At 35.4% G+C, this 17,939-nt stretch overlaps 1 protein-coding gene and 1 non-coding gene across 2 annotated transcripts; one reads left to right on the forward strand and one right to left on the reverse strand.

Annotated features, from left to right (window-relative positions):
* The first annotated feature begins 9,673 nt into the window (after positions 1-9,673).
* LOC148299192 (uncharacterized) lies at positions 9,674-10,444 on the forward strand. Its single transcript, XM_088276305.1, has one exon. It carries the CDS (start codon positions 9,687-9,689, stop codon positions 10,410-10,412), a length of 726 nt encoding a protein of 241 aa, XP_088132431.1. The 5' UTR covers positions 9,674-9,686; the 3' UTR covers positions 10,413-10,444.
* A 6,142-nt stretch (positions 10,445-16,586) lies between these two features.
* TRNAG-UCC (transfer RNA glycine (anticodon UCC)) lies at positions 16,587-16,657 on the reverse strand. The gene has a single exon. It is a non-coding gene; the product is annotated as a tRNA-Gly (tRNA).
* Between the last annotated feature and the right edge of the window lie 1,282 nt (positions 16,658-17,939).

Genomic DNA, 17,939 nt, shown 5'->3' on the forward strand with positions numbered 1-17,939 from the left:
TTTTAGAGTTAATTGTTAGTGAATTTAGGGGATTTCTCTAATTAGCCAAGTATTTTTTATAGCTTCTCGATTGTTTAGGAGTAACCCTTCATATTGTTCATGATCATTTTTGAGAAGGATGAGTAGATTGTCAGTAATCCTACATTTGCGGGGTTTTTTTCAAGAAGTTACTTGTATTTCTATTTTATTGACTTTATTTGTTTGCGGAGATTGTATGCTTTGCAGAGTATTAAGCTCGGGTCTCGCTTTTGGGGGAGAGATAGGTTCCAGAAAGATAAATGGTCCAACGCTGATATTTTAATCTGTTGTAGGAAATCATCGAATCTGACTTCAAATTAGTAAAATTTATTCAGATTTATAAAGCTTTTTTCATTGAAGCGTATATCTTCGTTTTTCATGATTGATTATATTGCCCTTTTCTCGCTGTAATGAATGAATTAGATTTTCAACGATTCTTCCTTCTTTCTTCGGCCATAATTCTTGGAACTTTCCAAATATTCGCTTTTTTCGATGTTCCTCAACGCAATAAAGTTATGAGCAAAGACCTATTTTTCAAGATACGAGGCATACAACAGCAAAAGAGGGGATTGACTGGTTTAAAAATCGGAAATCTTCAATTCGAGGCAATTCTTTATATAGCAGTACCATAACTTTTTAGATTACTTTTTATCGGGAGCGAGCTGCGATGTCGTGAATTCCGTATCATTCTAATTGCCGTTATCGAGTAGAACTGGCTGTGAATTCTTGCTTATTCTGCTGTTCTCTTTGATGTTGCTCATTTCCAATGCAAGGCTTTGATTAGCATGATTAGTATGATCTTTTTTATAGCTTCTCTCGTAGGCATTGATGATTTTTGATCCAATCTGTTCACATTTACAAGCAGACTCACTCTTCCGGCATGAGAGCATGTGCATCCTCAAAATCCCTTAAAGCTTGAGCACAGACTCTTCCTCAGTATCGATGCCATGCAGAAAAGTCAGCAACAGAACATTATACCCAACAATCTTGTTCAAATTCGTCAAGTTCTCATAATCCGAAAATGCCAACCCTTCCTCCTCATTAATCCTTAAACGATGCCAAACCATATTGCAAGGAACAATCCCCAGAAACAAAAATATCACACTGGTAATATTATTTGGAATCAACACCGTGTCGATTAGCACGCACGCCGCCACCCAGAACATATTTACCTGGAAGTACACATACAGTTTGTTGCATATAGCTATTTTTCTTGAAATGTTGTCAGTGTAGATTTGTTTGTAGCTTTCACTCAATAGGCACAAATAGAAGAGAAAAATGAAGCTTGCAAATAGCCAATATTCGATGCCAGTCGAGTTTGTTTATGATGGAGTTATTGTTATGTCTTTATCGCTTATTCCTCCGAATATTCCCATTATGATCTTGCCGCCGATCTTCATCAGTTAGTTCTGAGCCAATCTGCTTGAAATTGGTAATTTGGTAAATGATGAATAATCACAAATAACCAAAGTAAAGATTGCCAAAGTAATTAAGTATACGATAATCGACAGTATGCTCAGGCCCTCGGCTGCAATCCTAAGCCCACTCTGAAATTAATCAGCATTTGTTTACACCATATACACACGGCAGAGTGATAGAACCGGGATGGTTAGGATTGTCTTAGTGAATAAGTACATGTATTGCAGATATCTGATTTTGAAGGAATTAACCCTTCGCTTAGATAGTGGAGTCATCTCTGTGACCACTGGGTCATTATTAATGAACATGTCATATACGATGAAACCTAATGCGATCATGCAAAGAATTGTGAAGATTGCTGCACAAATTATAATTGGAATATAGCCTCCGATAACATAGAGTCTGAGCAAGGATATACTCCCTAGGATGTTCTGTATGTATAATCGAATAGTGTGGTTCCAGAGTCCTTCGTACATTGGGTAGAGGCAGAAAAAGAGCATCTGCAATTATTAGAGAATAAGTAGAAATATATAGAGCTGGTATGGTACTGAGTATCCTTCGATGACATAATGGAACAAGCGAAATAGCTTGTCTTTGCTTGACTATGGCTGGTTTCGGACCGGGCTTATCTCTTCGAACATATTCTGTCGAATTTAATAGAGATAATATTTAAAAGTATGCATCAATGGTTTGTTATAACATTGTCTGTATTTTTATAGTGTATTGTGTAGTGTTATTGTGTAATCGTATATACAAACAATACCATATTCTCTATAGATCGATCAAACTGGATTCAAGCCCATATTCTCTACAAGTCGATCAAGCTTTCCTTTTTCTGATGACCTTCATAGTATCAAATGATAGCTCATTAAAATTTTGTTTATATTTCCTCCATATTGTCTTACTCCCGAAATCTTCCCCATACTCCCAACAATCCAGCACAATCTCATCCAACTAATTCTCATTATCATATGGCAGTTTCTTGAGATTCCTATCTTTGATCTTCAAATAGCATTCTTTAAGCTATTTCCACTTTTATTTACGAAAGCTGTTTTGTTAATCTTCTGAGGGTGTAAATGATGATATTGGCTTTGAGGTAACTCCTATTTTTTTCATTATTTTTTTCATTTGGATTATGGGTAGTTTCACTTAGACCTCATTTTATTAGTTGAGGGTTTATCCTCGATAGGTTTGAGTGCTGTTTTAATGGTGGTTATATTATTAATTTCTGGTTCTGGTTGGATGCAGTCTTTGTGTGAGGCTTTGAGGTATGAAGGTTTCGGATTTGCGTTTTTAGTTGTAGGGCATTGTTTATTTGTTTGTTTATTTGTGGGGTATTCAATAAAATGTAATGTTTGTTGCAATATATAAATACATTACATCATAAACAGTATATATACAGATATTAAATAAATACTAAATTAATAATATATATATATATATAATATAATATATATTAAACACATACCTCATATACCAAATATAAAACAGTAATTATTCATCTTCGTCCATTCCACAATAATTCAAAAATAACCCAAAACAATAATAATAACAATTATAATAACAGCAAACCCCAAAATCCAAAATTACAACATGGATGAACTTTCAATTCAACAACTAACAACAAAAATCCCTAAAACCACAGATAACTGGAATTAGTCTGATATCGCTCTCTGGTTCGAGTTGAATAAAATAGAAATACTAAACAACCAACATTAATCTGAAACCAACATCTAAAAACAGCTTCTAAACATAACAGGCAAGTAACTAGCAAACATACATCCTCAATAACTGATGCGCAGATTTGGGTTTACTAAGTTCATTGCGAAGCGGATTGTTGAATGGTTTGAGGAGATGGCGCCTGAGTTTAATTAGTTAGTGCTTAATGCTGCTAATAATAAGAATAGTAGTAATAACAGTTAGTCAAATAGTTAGAATTCTCTCAGCCCTGAAAGCTAAGATAATCTATAAATAGGGTAGAAAAGTGGCAGGGATAGAAATAATGCAAACAAGAACAAAATGCCTGACAATTGGAACTATCTAAATTAATAAAACTAAGAATAGTAGCTGGCGGGCTATGATGTTTTGAATCGGGTAATGAGAAATTAGTCGACATAAACAAACCAAGACAATTAGAAACATTAGCCTGTAAAGTAAAGAAGCGAATAATGCCGACCGTATCACCCGAATGTATAAAGCAAGGGCAACTTTAATCACAAAGCTGAGAAATGGGCCAAGAAAAGAGTGCTGTCCATCGATGTCAATTCTGCCAATATGTAAAACCAGAGCAATCTTAATAATATCTCGGAAGTGTTATCGAAGCAGTTCATCGAAGAGGATAACTAAACATCGAACCAGTATGTGAAATTCGCAGAGAGCGAGCTATCTTTCACATAAAATAAAGTGAACATTCCAAAAGGTAACATAATATATGATACCAAGCTCAAACTGATGTCAACAGAGGGCGAGAATACTGTGTATGGGGATTGCAAAATTGGCAGAAACAAGAAGAATCATATATTCTTCCCAGATTAGTCTGTCTCGAGATACCACGCTGAAATTGTAGCCAAGAAAGATCCCACATACTTTACAATTGAGAAGTACTTTGTCATGGATATTGGCAGTAAATTTGGTACGTTTGTTCCGATTTCTGAGCGCAATTAGATTCGTGTTGAGAATTCTTACTGTTTTTAAGGCAATTAGTTTAAAATTGTCAGTGTCAGCAATCGCATCAAAACATTCGATTTGAAAATAGCAATCAATAGCGAGGAGTAATTCAAGTTTAGTAACAAGTTTAGTGTGACTTTCGGCAGGAAAGGTGATGTTAAGTTCGAAACGAAAGATCCGAATGCTCAATGCCGTATTTTTATAGAGAAAAAACTGATTTTCATTGAAGCAATCGAAGGTCTGGTCTATCGCAGGCTAAAGCCTCAATAATTATGGGATATTTAAGAGCATGAAACTTAATCCAAAATGACTTCTATTATTCTTGGCTCCTTCAAAATCGAACTGCTCATTTTGAAGACCTGCATAAACTGTCTCAAATAATCAGAGGAGTGCGACTGTTGAATATTGTATTAATTTTATATATTTAATAATCAGTTTATAATTCCTTTATGCATTTATTCTGTTTTCGGATACGTCGATTATTTATTTACTTTCAAAATCACAAAACAGGCCGTATTTATACTGTAGGCTTATGTGATATTGAGAAAGGGACAGATTAACATTCTAAAAACTATATTTATCTCAATCTAGCATGATAAATTCAACTCAAAGTGTTGGCTTCTATCGAAGATTGTAGATGCATATTGCTCACTGTAGCATCACCAAGGATGATTATGGAAGCTCACATTAAAATTCTGCTAAGATTAATACACAATGATTGATAAGCCAGTTATGCTTGCAAATAATATTCAGGTAATCTTTCTGGATAACTTCGAGAGCAGCCTCTTGATTTCTGAAGGTTTCTTCCTTTATTTGTCTATTTTCCTTTGAAGTGACTCCTCCTCTTTTAGAGTATCAAATATTGACTCACATTATAGCATTGAAAGGATGTCGAAGATTCTCTCCCCTTTAGACAGTTTCTCCTTGCCTTTGAAACTATCCATGAATTTCCATAAGCTCTTTACCCCTTCCTCTTTGCAAACAATAACCTAATTCAGGCAGTATAACAGATTACTCCATTATTCCTCAGAGAAAGTGTTTCTGTGAGATGAAATGTTGTTTCTTGTAGCTCTGATATGTTATGTTCTTTTAGAGTGACGCTTTGAGTGAGAGGCTTTGAAGCTGGGAAGAAATTGTTTTGGAAGCGTTTATTCTTATTTCATTTTTGAGATGTTTTTGTTATTTGTTGTTAGGTAGCTATATTGTTGAGGGGCGAAGGAATTAAAGGAGTGAAACTATTGAGCAGCGAAGAAGTTAAACTCAGGGAGAGCCAAGGAATTAAATTATGGGGAGATCAAGGAATTAGTCTCAGAATGCTGCCTTTTCCAATATTGAGAATTTCGTTGTCGATAGGGGTCATTATTGTTGTTATAAATTCTTTACCTTTTCATTTGTTCACAGTTTTATTGTGTCTACAAATTTACTTAATTTTGATTGCCTTTAATTAAATTCTCGTTTTTGTTTTAATAGCTTTAAATACAAATTGGAATTCTTGAGTCTCTTTGTTAATTTGAAACATGTATTTCTCTTGAAACTGCCCAAATATTGTTATTTATTCCTTGTGCTAACATCCTAACTCTTAACTCTGCTTATATTTGCCCATCTTTCAAGTTTTAAGAGTATTTGAGTTATGTTATATCCTGAAGAGACTGCATTGGCTCAGTTTATGTGAAAATAGCAGAGGAGTGTTTTAAGCGAGGATCGACTGGTTTATTCTTTGGAGCCTTTTCGACTAAATGGATCTATTATATATTTTTAAGCGATGGGTCAATATGGTAATTATGTCCTTTATCATTCGCACTTTTCTGGGAATCAGAACACAATAATGGGTTTATAGTAAATTATGGCCTTGAATGTAGCTTTTATTCAAAGTCTTAAAATTGTTAGCTACTTGTGCCCAAAAGAATCATTTTAGAAGTCATAATCTCTTATAAAACTTCAATCTATTTTCAGGCCTATTTACAATATCAAATATAAATGTGTAATTAAAGATAACTGTTGACGATATATCAATGGTATTTGTATATTCTATATTCGAATATCTAAGGCATGCTCGATATGTTTGTTTGTTTATTGTTGGTTTTGTGATGCAGATATTTTAATGCAATGCGACTGGAGGGGAAAATATGGTGGCTGTCGATATGCGAGGGTATTGAAAGATGCAAATATATTGTATAATGCTTTGTAAGTAAAGATTGATTATTTGTCTGAAATATTTGCTCAATCAGAAAGGAACTAAGTCCACAGATTGATAATAAGAAACAGTATTATTGCTCTGAGAATATTCGAAAGCAATAGGCCTTCTAAATCATAAACTAATTCGCAAATATGCATGCAATAAACACTGAACCAGCAAACTCACAAAAGAACAAACTCAGAAATATATAAATAAATCCATATCATCTAAATAGCCACAAACAAAACCAATAAGTCTTTCCGAATAACTCACCAAACCCATGCAATCATAACTTTCATATCGAGTCAATACTAAAACAATCCTCATTTCTTTGTTCATTTCTTTGTTCATTTCTTTGTTCATTTCTTTGTTCGTTTGCTCCAAAAATATTATCCTGGAGCATTCATAAAAAGTTTGTTTGTTTAGTTTTTAAGAGTAGTATGTATATTGATGTATCATGATTGTCATACTGATTGATTGCGCTGTTATTATGGTTGCTATAATTAGCAACGTATGTAATTCTGATTTGCTGATTAGTATGTTTCGATTAGCAATAATAGAGGATGAGGATGGGATTTGAAGAATTATGGGTCCCAATTGAAATTTGGACGGCATTGAAGTGATCAATATAAATATATATTTATTTTTCACTATAAATTAGTCATGATAGAATTATTTATCCGCTTTTTATTCAGTTTATTCAGTTTATTCAGTTTATCAGCTGTAATGCCTCCACTCGTAGAATATGCTCATATTTTGGCCTATTTATTTGTTTTTATGCAATTAGAAGCTGCAAATCAAAGATAAAAATATAATAAATCCATAGAAAGGTTAAATTAAATTATTATATGCGAATTATAAATATAAAATAATCAGTTAGTTTCATTCAGAAAGTCTGAAAATGTTAGATCAAATTAAAATAAAAGCAGAAAACGAATAAAAGGACATTAGAATCGAGAAGAATTGATAATATGCACTTAAAGAATGATATTAATAATATGGATAAATATTATTGCATGATAACTTCGGAGAATATGATAATAAAAACAGAAAGCAAACAGATAGACAGATTCAATCAATCCTTGACAAAGTTGCTTCCCTCGAATACATTTGATGGCCCTGCACTCCAATACTCCTGTAAGTCATATTTAATAGGATTCACTATCCACTTTTGTTTTTATCTCTTTTTGGACATTATCAGCTTTCGGGTTCGCGCCCTATTGTTGTTTTCTGCCTAACAAATAGGGATTTAATATGATTCCTCTTCTTCGTGCACTTATTATACACTTATCAATTGCGACTGAATTATTTTTAATTGTGTTTTCCTCTAAGGTTCTGATTCTTCCTTGAATTTCTCATCTGTATTCTCATTACGGATTTGATCTGCAAATTTAGGGATATTCCCAACAGATAATTAAAATATCCCATTGATCATCTTTTAATCGAGTTCTTAGTTCAGTAAGTTAAACTCAAGAAGTAATGAAGAGTTTAGGAGTATGAAGAGGCTGTGATACAGAATGTAGAAGCAGAACATTGATTTTCTGAGGAATATTGATCTTGTTTGTTGGAGGGTTATTGTGAATGCTACAACTGCGGTTTAGACTAAGCAAAGACTTAGGATTAGGATCTTGTAGAAATTGTAGAGAAAATAATGGATGGCGCCAATTAGGAAACCCCGAACTAACCAATTGATTGTCAAAAACCAAAATGTTGGAAAACATCGGTAAAAGCAATAAATGAAGTGAGCTGCTCTTTTTTTCAGATCTTCACCCATTAGAAAATAGAATGTGAAAGTAAAGATTAAAAGAACAAAGAAAAAGAGATACATGAACACAGCCATTAACTTATCCTTAAACTCGAAAGAGAAAGACATGCACATATGCCCAAAACATACGTAAACGAAGTATGAGAGATTTTATTTCATGAAGAAGAACTTACGAAAGAGTAAACTGATTTTGTAGTTGAAAGTGAGTTTGAACAAAAGGTAAAGTGCAATAACCATTAAAATGTTTTGAGGTACTACGAAAAGGAAGTAAGATGTAAGGGACTAAATTAAAATTTGAGGGTTATTCTCGATTTCCACAAATTTTTTACGAGTGAAATTCAGGTAGTTTGAAGGTGGCATTGCTACTGATATATTAAAAATGGTTTATATTGTCTGAAATTTCAGTTTCTAGATTTCCACCGTCGATTTAAATATGGACTCCAGCAGACCCTGGTAAGATCTCTTATCGTAATAGTACAGCCAAAGGTCTTAAACAAATAATGCTGCATACTTGAGAGAGGGGAGTTGATTCAAAGGTAAGGACATAAACTTTCCTATTCCTTCAGAGACTTATTATTATTATTATTATGTTTATTATTACTTAGTAATTGGCATCACTATAGTTTTGTCTTCGATGACAAGTTCGTCGATGAACAAGCCGAAATAATCCTTATCATCCCCGATTTCTTAAAGCCTGAGAGTATTTACTCCCTTGAACCCATAAATATCATAATGTTCGAAAGTGACATTTGTAGTATTTGGTCGCTTAATGGCAATGGTTTGGTTATTCCATACAATTTTCAGAGCATAGCTGACATAATTTTTAGTAACAGCTAACTGGTTATACGTAAATTAATATAAACCTTCTTCTGGCAGAGTTATATCTTGTTCAATATAGCCATTCTGAAATTTACCCCTTTGGAGATCAATAAACTGCCCAGATCCAGGCCTAACCTAATAATAATTGTTTCCCTTTAAATCGACTTACCCCTTCCAATGATCAATTTAGATTCGAGACATAGATTTAGTCGAAATCAATTGAGGTTACTCAAATCCTCCATTCTGAATATAGTTGCCTCGAACAAACGAAGCAAGAATGACAAAGGCTATCACCTATTTGCTCATTTAGTTAAATTCTACGAATAAATAATGACTAAACTTCTATTGACAAACAAATAAAATGGAAAATATGCCAAATATGTTTAATAAAGCCAAAAATGTATATAATTCTGAAGTAACAAACTGCTAACTACCCTAAAGCATAAACTATTGAAATAATTACTTTTATCATCATTTATCTTTAAATGTAAATTGTGCAGTTATTATTTATTATTATCGCCCTTATTTTTATTATCATATTATTTACTTAATAGAGTAAATTCATAAATTCTAATTAATTAAATTCAATTAAATTTGAAAATAATAGCATTCAAACAAAAATGCTGCCGAAATCGGATGAATTTGAAAAAGAAATGGTTTATATTAAATATGAGGGGTCTAAATTCATAGACGAATGAGAATAAATTGTTTGGGGGTTTGTTGTGAATTGAATAAAATGAATGGCTATAGAATTTACTCGATGATAATTGGGCTATTTAAAACTAGTGATTCTGCGTGATTTGAATAAAGTGATTTTTAAACATGACTGCAAATACCAGAGATGAGTTCATCTACATGGCCAAGCTCACTGAACAAACAGAGAGGTTTGAAGACATGATTGAAGCCATGAACAAGGCTGTCCAGCTCGGAGGAGTCCTGACTGTGGAAGAGAGGAATCTTTTGTCCGTTGCCTACAAGAACACCATTGGATCCAGAAGAACTGCATGGAGAGCCCTCAGCAGCATTGAGAAGAAGGAAGAGCAAAAGGGATCAAAGAACCTCCCCCTCCTAAAGGGCTACAAGGCCAAGATCGAAGGAGAACTCAACAAGTACTGCAACGAAATCCTTGACCTCATTGACAAGAAACTCTTGAAGGAAGAAGCTGACACTGAAGGCAAGGTCTTCCTCCACAAGATGAAAGGTGACTACTACAGGTACATCACCGAATACACAACTGGATCCGCCCACGACGATGCCGGAAACAAGGCCCATGATGCCTACAAAGCCGCCACTGAAGTTGCTGAAGGAGACCTCAAGACCACCCACCCAGTTAGATTGGGCTTAGCTCTCAACTACTCAGTCTTCCACTACGAAGTCAAGAACGACCCGTCCCAGGCCTGCCAACTTGCCAAAAGAGCCTTCGATGATGCCATCGCCGACATTGACCAAATCGAAGAAACTCAGTACAAGGATGCTACAACCATCATGCAGCTCATCAGAGACAACTTGACTCTGTGGACTTCAGAAATGGAAGAAGCTGATGAATGATTAATGTCAGTCATTATATATATATAAAGCTACATCTTTGAATTTGGGGCATTCAATATCACATTCAATATCACATCCATTCGAATTCGAATTCAAAACAAATTCAAAATAAATTCAAATTCTAAATGAATTCAAAAATAACTTTAACTTCAAAATCAAATCATAATTAAACTCAAATTAAAAGCATAATCATTATATCTCATCTTTGAAAATGTAAATGCAATAAAATATTCACAATCTATAATCTAAGCAGTATTGAGCAAAATTGCATGACCAATTATCGATGGCTCAAAATTAATGATAGGCAAACAACGATTTCTCTCAAAGCATCATAACTCCATGAATAAAACTAATTATTGATATTGTAAATAGCATTTTATTATAGATGTAATATATGCTATAGTAGATTATTTATTAAAATAGTAAGCATGAGCAAAATAACATTAGTGTCGCTTGCCTTGCTTTTCCTACACGTGTGTGTCATGAGTGTGGGAGTGCAAATACGAAATCGGAAGATTTTAGATGATATGGGCAGATAGATCAGTTTCCATGGACCGAATGTGGTGGTAAAGGTGCCACCCTATATGCCTAACAGGACTCACTACTCTGAAGATCGCTCATTCGTCAAATAAGATATGATAAAGTTGCGATAAAATGGATGGAATGCTATACGGCTTGGAATGATGTAAGTTTCGATTTATGTAGGTGGGCAGGGGTGGAGCCTACTCCCAATGGATATAACGAGACCTATTTAAATGAGATGGAAGACTTGATTAATGAAGCAGGTTCATATGGAATCTATACGCTTATTGATTTCCATCAGGATCTCATTGCTGAGAAATTTTGTGGAGATGGAGTCCCCACATGGCTCATGAACTAAATTCATGGATACAAGACTTTTCCATTTCCAGTCAGCAGAAAAATACATCTGAATTCCTCTGGGCTGCCGAGTTGGACTGACTGTAATACCAAAAACTGGGGACTATACTATTTTAGCCACGATGTTGCCCGAACTTTCCAGCATCTCTACAATAAAGGCACAAAATTAAACATCAAATTCACATAATTCTGGAAGAAAATTGCCACAAGATTCAAAGACAATAAGTATGTCATTGCTTACGAGCTGATCAATGAGCCATTTGTGGGCAATTTGTATGCAAACCCAGCTTTATTGCTGCCATCTGTTGCCGAAAGACTGAACTTTCAGAAATTTTATGACTAGCTTGCTCAGTAAATAAGAGTAGTTGATCAGTAAACTCCAATATGTTTCGAGCCAATTACATTCGATCAGTCGATTCCCTCTGGATTTTCGCATCCCCCAGGAGGGAATCGATTTAGAAATTTATCGATCTTCTGTTACCACTACTATCACCCACCTGGACTCTCTGAGAAGACAATTGATGCAAGAGTGAAAGATGCGGAAAGGTTGGGGATTCCGTCAATTCTCGATGAGTTTGGAGGTTCGAGTGGCATTTCTAAAGCACAGCAATATCACCAGTCCTGGATGTTTTGGGGGTATAAGAGTTTTGGGAAGGATTGGGGATCCTCACCATTTTACTAATCGTAGAAAAGCACAAGCGAAAACGATAAAAGAGTCTATACATATCTTCAAAAGGTACATGGCTCCTTCCTAAACTAAACCTTTGACTTCTAAACCCAGAAATATGTCGGAAGTTACGAGGCAACCCCTGGAGGCAAATCAATTTTGTACTACAGCCCAGTACTCCATCCAAAAGGTCATCTAACATTTGCAGATCCCAAAGAATTAGTCACATTTGAGTAGACATCTGCAGGGTACATCTCCCAACCCCAACCCAACCCCAACCCCAACCCCAACCCCAACCCCAACCCCAACCCCAAGTGATCCCAAAGATACATAAAAACATAGCCTCATTAATTAATTTATTAATTATCATCAAGAGCTTTCGAATTATAGTCAGCAAAATAGCCTAAACTTAAATCTAACTTAAATCTAATCTAAATTCCTTAAAAATAAATAAACATATCCTCTGAATAGCGGATAAATACTTTGCAATCTTAGATTATTCACTAATATTAATCCCTTTAATCGATGACTCTAATCGAATTAATTGATAGCTATAATCTTATCATTTGCAAAATGATCCGAATTGGGGGATCTCCCCTTCAACTTCGAGTATAATAATATAGCAATCCTATGGTTTAACATTTTAACAGTTTAAAGCTTCATAATAATTCGATATAATCCATGGAAGATAATCAATAAATCTTCTAAAATATATTACTATAATCGACATCACATAAAAAACATACTAAATAATCAAATACTGCCCATAAATGCCTAAGAATCAAACTACCATATACACACACATCTCAATAAAGCCCACAGTTTAATTACGACTACCAAAGATCGCTACAAATCGTAACGATATCTCCCCATAAAAGAATAAAGCTATCAGTCATAACAAAAATACACTAAACACCCGAAACTGCCGCAGCTAGACTACAGATGAGGAGATCATCACCTCGAACACAAAAGCAAACAAACAGAGCAATAAATAGAACACAACAAATCAATAAAGAAAAAACCATAATAATGCATCTAGCAAGCTTAATAACTATCGGCAATGTAATTATGAAGAATCTATGGGCACGAGTGTGGCTAATATGAACACGAGCAGAAATAGAACTAATGGCAACCAGAGTTTTCATAGCACCATTAAATAAGGTTATAAGCCTTACGAAGAGGTTACCCAACGTAAGCTGCCAGCCTATTCCTTGGCTTCTAAGATTTAAAACAAAAACAAGACCATCTAACTGAACAAACTGAACAACCAAACCATGAACATAAACAATGACAACCACTTATTTCTGAAAAGTGTCACAAATGGCACAAATGGGACAAATGGGACAAATCGCACAAATCGCAACAAATAGCCTACAAACATAAAAAACAATAAACAATACCATATCATACAGACCACCAAGTCCCCTAAAAAATAATAGAATATATAAATATCGCCATTGTCCGCCATCGAGTAATAACCAATCCATCAACAACTCGAGAGACTAGACTAATGGAGTACCCAACTAAAACCCAATAACCAAGCCAAAAACCAAAAAGTTAAAAATAAACGTATGACATCACTCGCATATCTCTACAAAACTTAAAATATAGATCCACTTCCCCAACTTCCACATTCCCGTTTCTCCTACACTAATACTCCAATGCTTATGTTTCTCTTGACTGCTTACATCGAACTCTAGCAGAAACTAAAAAGTATCAACTACTAGGCTATTCATCAAAACATCGAATACACTCAAGGAGTCTATGAAAGCTAGATTAACATGGTTTTCAAGCAAGCGAACAAATATCGCGAATAGGTTTAGAAAATGAAGGGTATAATCGATGCTGAGATTGTGAAGAAAAGAGAGGAACATTGCAAGTATATTGAAGAGATAAAGAAAAGTAAGGCTCAGTACATGGAACTGGAGAACTAAATAGAATAGCTAATGGCAGATAAATAACTCGAAGACTAAGAATAGGCAAAGAATAAATAAAATTATAATAACATCCAAGAAACTTTTATTCTAGATTCGACGACAGCCAACAACAAGAAATAAGCCATCCCTCAACGCTTAAATCAAAGCCATCAAAAAATAATCCTCAAAGAGCCTAATTCTTCAAGAAATTTCGAATAGAACTCTTCATCCTCCTCCTCTTCGAATAATTAGAAAGGATAGAATTATTAAGCTTTGAAATCGAGCAAAAGTATCAAAAAAGTAAAATCAATTAAGGTAATCTCAGTTTCTAACAACAATGCTGCAAACATGCATACTTCCAATTCCAATTCGCAGTAGAATTCATATAAATATGATGCACATCAGCTCAATTATCTGAAATAAGTCGCATCTCACAAAAACTTACGGCCTTCTGTTCGCTATTCCGAGCAAAATTCTGTATTTCAAGCTTTGAAAATGCTATCATACTGTTTTTCATCTCCAACAAACTCCAACAACAATAACAAATAACACACCTAAAAACCCACAAATACCCTCCTGCGCAAGAAATCAAACTTCATCCATGAAGACCAAGAGCTATAATCATACACTAACACCTAGAAGAATATCAAAGAGAAACAACAATAACAATACCGACAGTAACGCAATGCCCTCAAAGTATAAATCAGCAACTTCAGGAACTCAATACATATGAAAATTAATCAAATTAGCAAAGAAATTGAATAGAAATAGAACTAGCTCATCCCGTATAATAATCTGTTGCAGAAGATTATAGCTTTGAAGATTAAAGTGTTAAAGCTGTTATTGAGTATGGGATGTGATAATCGGCATGATGGCATTGTTTGGGTGTTGAGGGAGTTAAAGAGGTAGTACTTGGCCGAAAATAAGAGTTCTATTATGGAGGAGATGGAGGAACAGGAAGGACATGCTAGCAACCCAGTCAATCCGGTCAATGCGGCCAATGCGGTCAATGGCAAGAACAAATAGATCTAGAAATAAACTAACCAAGCAAGGAATCTAGGGCGTTTGGTGACTCTACTCTTTGACAAAATAACCTCGCAGAGCAATAGCATAAGCAACCCTACGACTGGCCCTGCAAATCCTTCAACAAGCGACCTCAGCATCATGTAGCACATCCTGAAACACACGCAATTCCCCTAATTTCTCACCTCCCAAGAGATAAACTTCATAATTTCCAAATTCTACAACACCTACGCCTCTAACTCAAGCGAGCCACCCTAATAATACGAGACAATCAACAATCTCCGCGAAGATACAGGCAGTATCCAATCATAAGATGAAACCGATTAACCATAAAATGAAACCCAACGACCAAAACATCAAAAACAACAACCCCTAACATCACCCCTACAAAACAGCTCAACATTAAATGCTTCAAACATCTTCAATAGTGACATTAGCTAAGCCTACAACAACCTCACCCGCAACAAAAACAGAAAGCTTTCCCTAATAAAATAATCAGAAGTAGTACAGAAGCTACTACAGTAGAAACGTCGATACAACACAAAAAACCATAAATACTTAAATAAGTAGGTTATTTCAATAATGGAGAATTACTAGAGTGTGAAATCTACGAAGTATGAGATTATTTACCAGGAGACCATTAAGAAACTTAATCGATTGTGTATAGAGAGGATATATAATGGCGATAGTAATGGCAATGTGAGCAATATGGGGGCTCGGAGTAATGTGATGGTTAGCAATCTGTATCGGAATAGTGGTAATATGAACAGCAATGGTGTAACTGTTGTGAATATGGCAAATAATAGCAGTAATAGTGCGAATGTGGCTAACAGTAATGTTAATACTATTTGTAATGGTAATACTATTTGTAATAGTAATGACAACAACAATACTAGCATCGCAGCCCGCAACACAATAAGATAACGAAGCTAGATTTCATAAAGAATTGTACGATAGATAATAAAAATGGTCTCAGACACCAGCGAAATCGAATAACAATAGCGAAAAATAAAAACAAACGAATAGAGATAACTCGCAGATATTCTGAAACAACTCAAACAATAAAAATACTAATTCAGGAGCTATAACTTTAATAACTATAATTTCCAATCTGCCAATACTAACAAAGAGGCCAGCAATGTGATTAATGCTCATTTGGAGCCACAGAATAAGAGAAATCCAATTAGAGTATTATGCTGTTTAGTGGGTTGGAAGAGGGCTATTAAGATACTTAGGAACTAAATGAATATCTGTATGACTTTGGCTTTTTGATTAATTTATCATTATATCATGAATTGTAGATATTTTGGTATTAGGAGATTGAGACGATTATACATTTTGGGACGATTGTATACATTTTGGGATAATTGCATACATTTTGGGACAATGACATAGATATATATGTATCCATAACGATCCTTCAGCTAAATCATAACATTACCACCATTACAATAACAAATCTCCATTTCGTTTCAGATAAGAAAGAACCTCATAAGCCATTTATAATACTTATTAGAAAAAGTAGTAATCTTATTCTAATCTAATAAACTCCCAAAATCAAAACAAAAAGATCACAGTAACAGAATGACCTCCAGTACTCAATACACACACTACTCCATGCAGACATTACTCGATAGCTAATCTGCATGCTGTCCATGCCGAACAATAAAGATTATAATGCAATAAAAATGCATCAGCCGGGAATCGAACCCGGGTCGACAGCTTGGAAGGCTATAATTCTACCTCTAAACTACTGATGCTTTGCTGTTAGTTAGAAGGGCAATTAATCCTTATCCGCATAATTCGAAGTATGAAGTATTGCATAATTCTTATCATAATTCTAATTTGTATATACACACAAACAAAAACGCACAGACATACACACAAAATCATAACATAATTCCTAACATAAATCTAACATAATTCATAGTGCAGCTGAATTATATATATCCATGCATACGTTAGTATGTGTATACTTATTATGCTATTTATCAGGGAATGCTAATAATCTCTTAATTTCATTATCCCTTATAATAATATCGCGCGAATATCATTCCTATGCACTAAACCCAAACAAGTACGGAGTCACAGCCGACATAGCTGAACTCACTCTTCAGACAAACCAACAAAAACACATATATCCAAAGTGCGAACAATCATTTGAATGCATTTCTGGCCAATGGACTGCATTATGGAGTCATCACACAGATCTATGGCGAAGCGGGGAGCGGCAAAACTCAGCTTGCGATGCTATTTGCATTGGGGGTACTTATTGATTACTAATCAGGCAATGGAAAGGGCGCTGACTGTGGGGTACTTGGCAACCGACAAAGAGCTGCATTTTGGGCGGTTCACTCAATTGGCGTACCATTGCATGAACGAGGCAGAGTACGAAGAGAAATAGAACTATCTGCTGTATAAAAAGAGCGGGGACTTTGAGGTGTGCAGCCAGTTCATCGAACAGGCGATGGGGCAGATTAAGGAGTCGAACAAAGGCGGCCTGTTGATCATCGACTCGATCTACGCTCTGATGAACTCGTGCTTCGAGCATCACAGCATCGAAAGGGACTATGCAGAGAAGAGCAGGAAGCAGTATGAGTTTATCAACCGACTGCGTTGGATGGCCAAGAACAGCAAGGCCGCGATCCTGCTCATCAACCAAGCGTCGGATAATGTGGAGGGAAGGAGGTCCTTCAGCATGGGCAGTCAGCTCAACCCCGCACTGGGGCCGTCCTGGGACATGAACATCGACGAGAGCCTCCAAGTCACCAAGAAAGGCCACAACCGCGAGATAAAGGTCATAAACTCCCCGAAGTGCAGATCCGGGGACAGATTCAGGTTCAGAATCAAAAACGAGTGCATAGTCGCAGTCACTGCCGACGGCATCGAATTCGAGTGACTCACTCTCATATGACTTATATACTAAGTTGCACGCATATTTTAGAATATCTTTATTTGGTGACTCATTGGCTGCCCATATGGGGTTGGGGTTGGGGTTGGGGTTGGGGTTGGGGTTGGGGTTGGGGTTGGGGTTGGGGTTGG

Source organism: Brachycentrus maculatus, unplaced genomic scaffold, assembly GCF_059751285.1.
Source record: "Brachycentrus maculatus isolate JH-2025_06_01 unplaced genomic scaffold, ASM5975128v1 h1tg001283l, whole genome shotgun sequence".
NCBI lineage: Eukaryota > Metazoa > Arthropoda > Insecta > Trichoptera > Brachycentridae > Brachycentrus > Brachycentrus maculatus.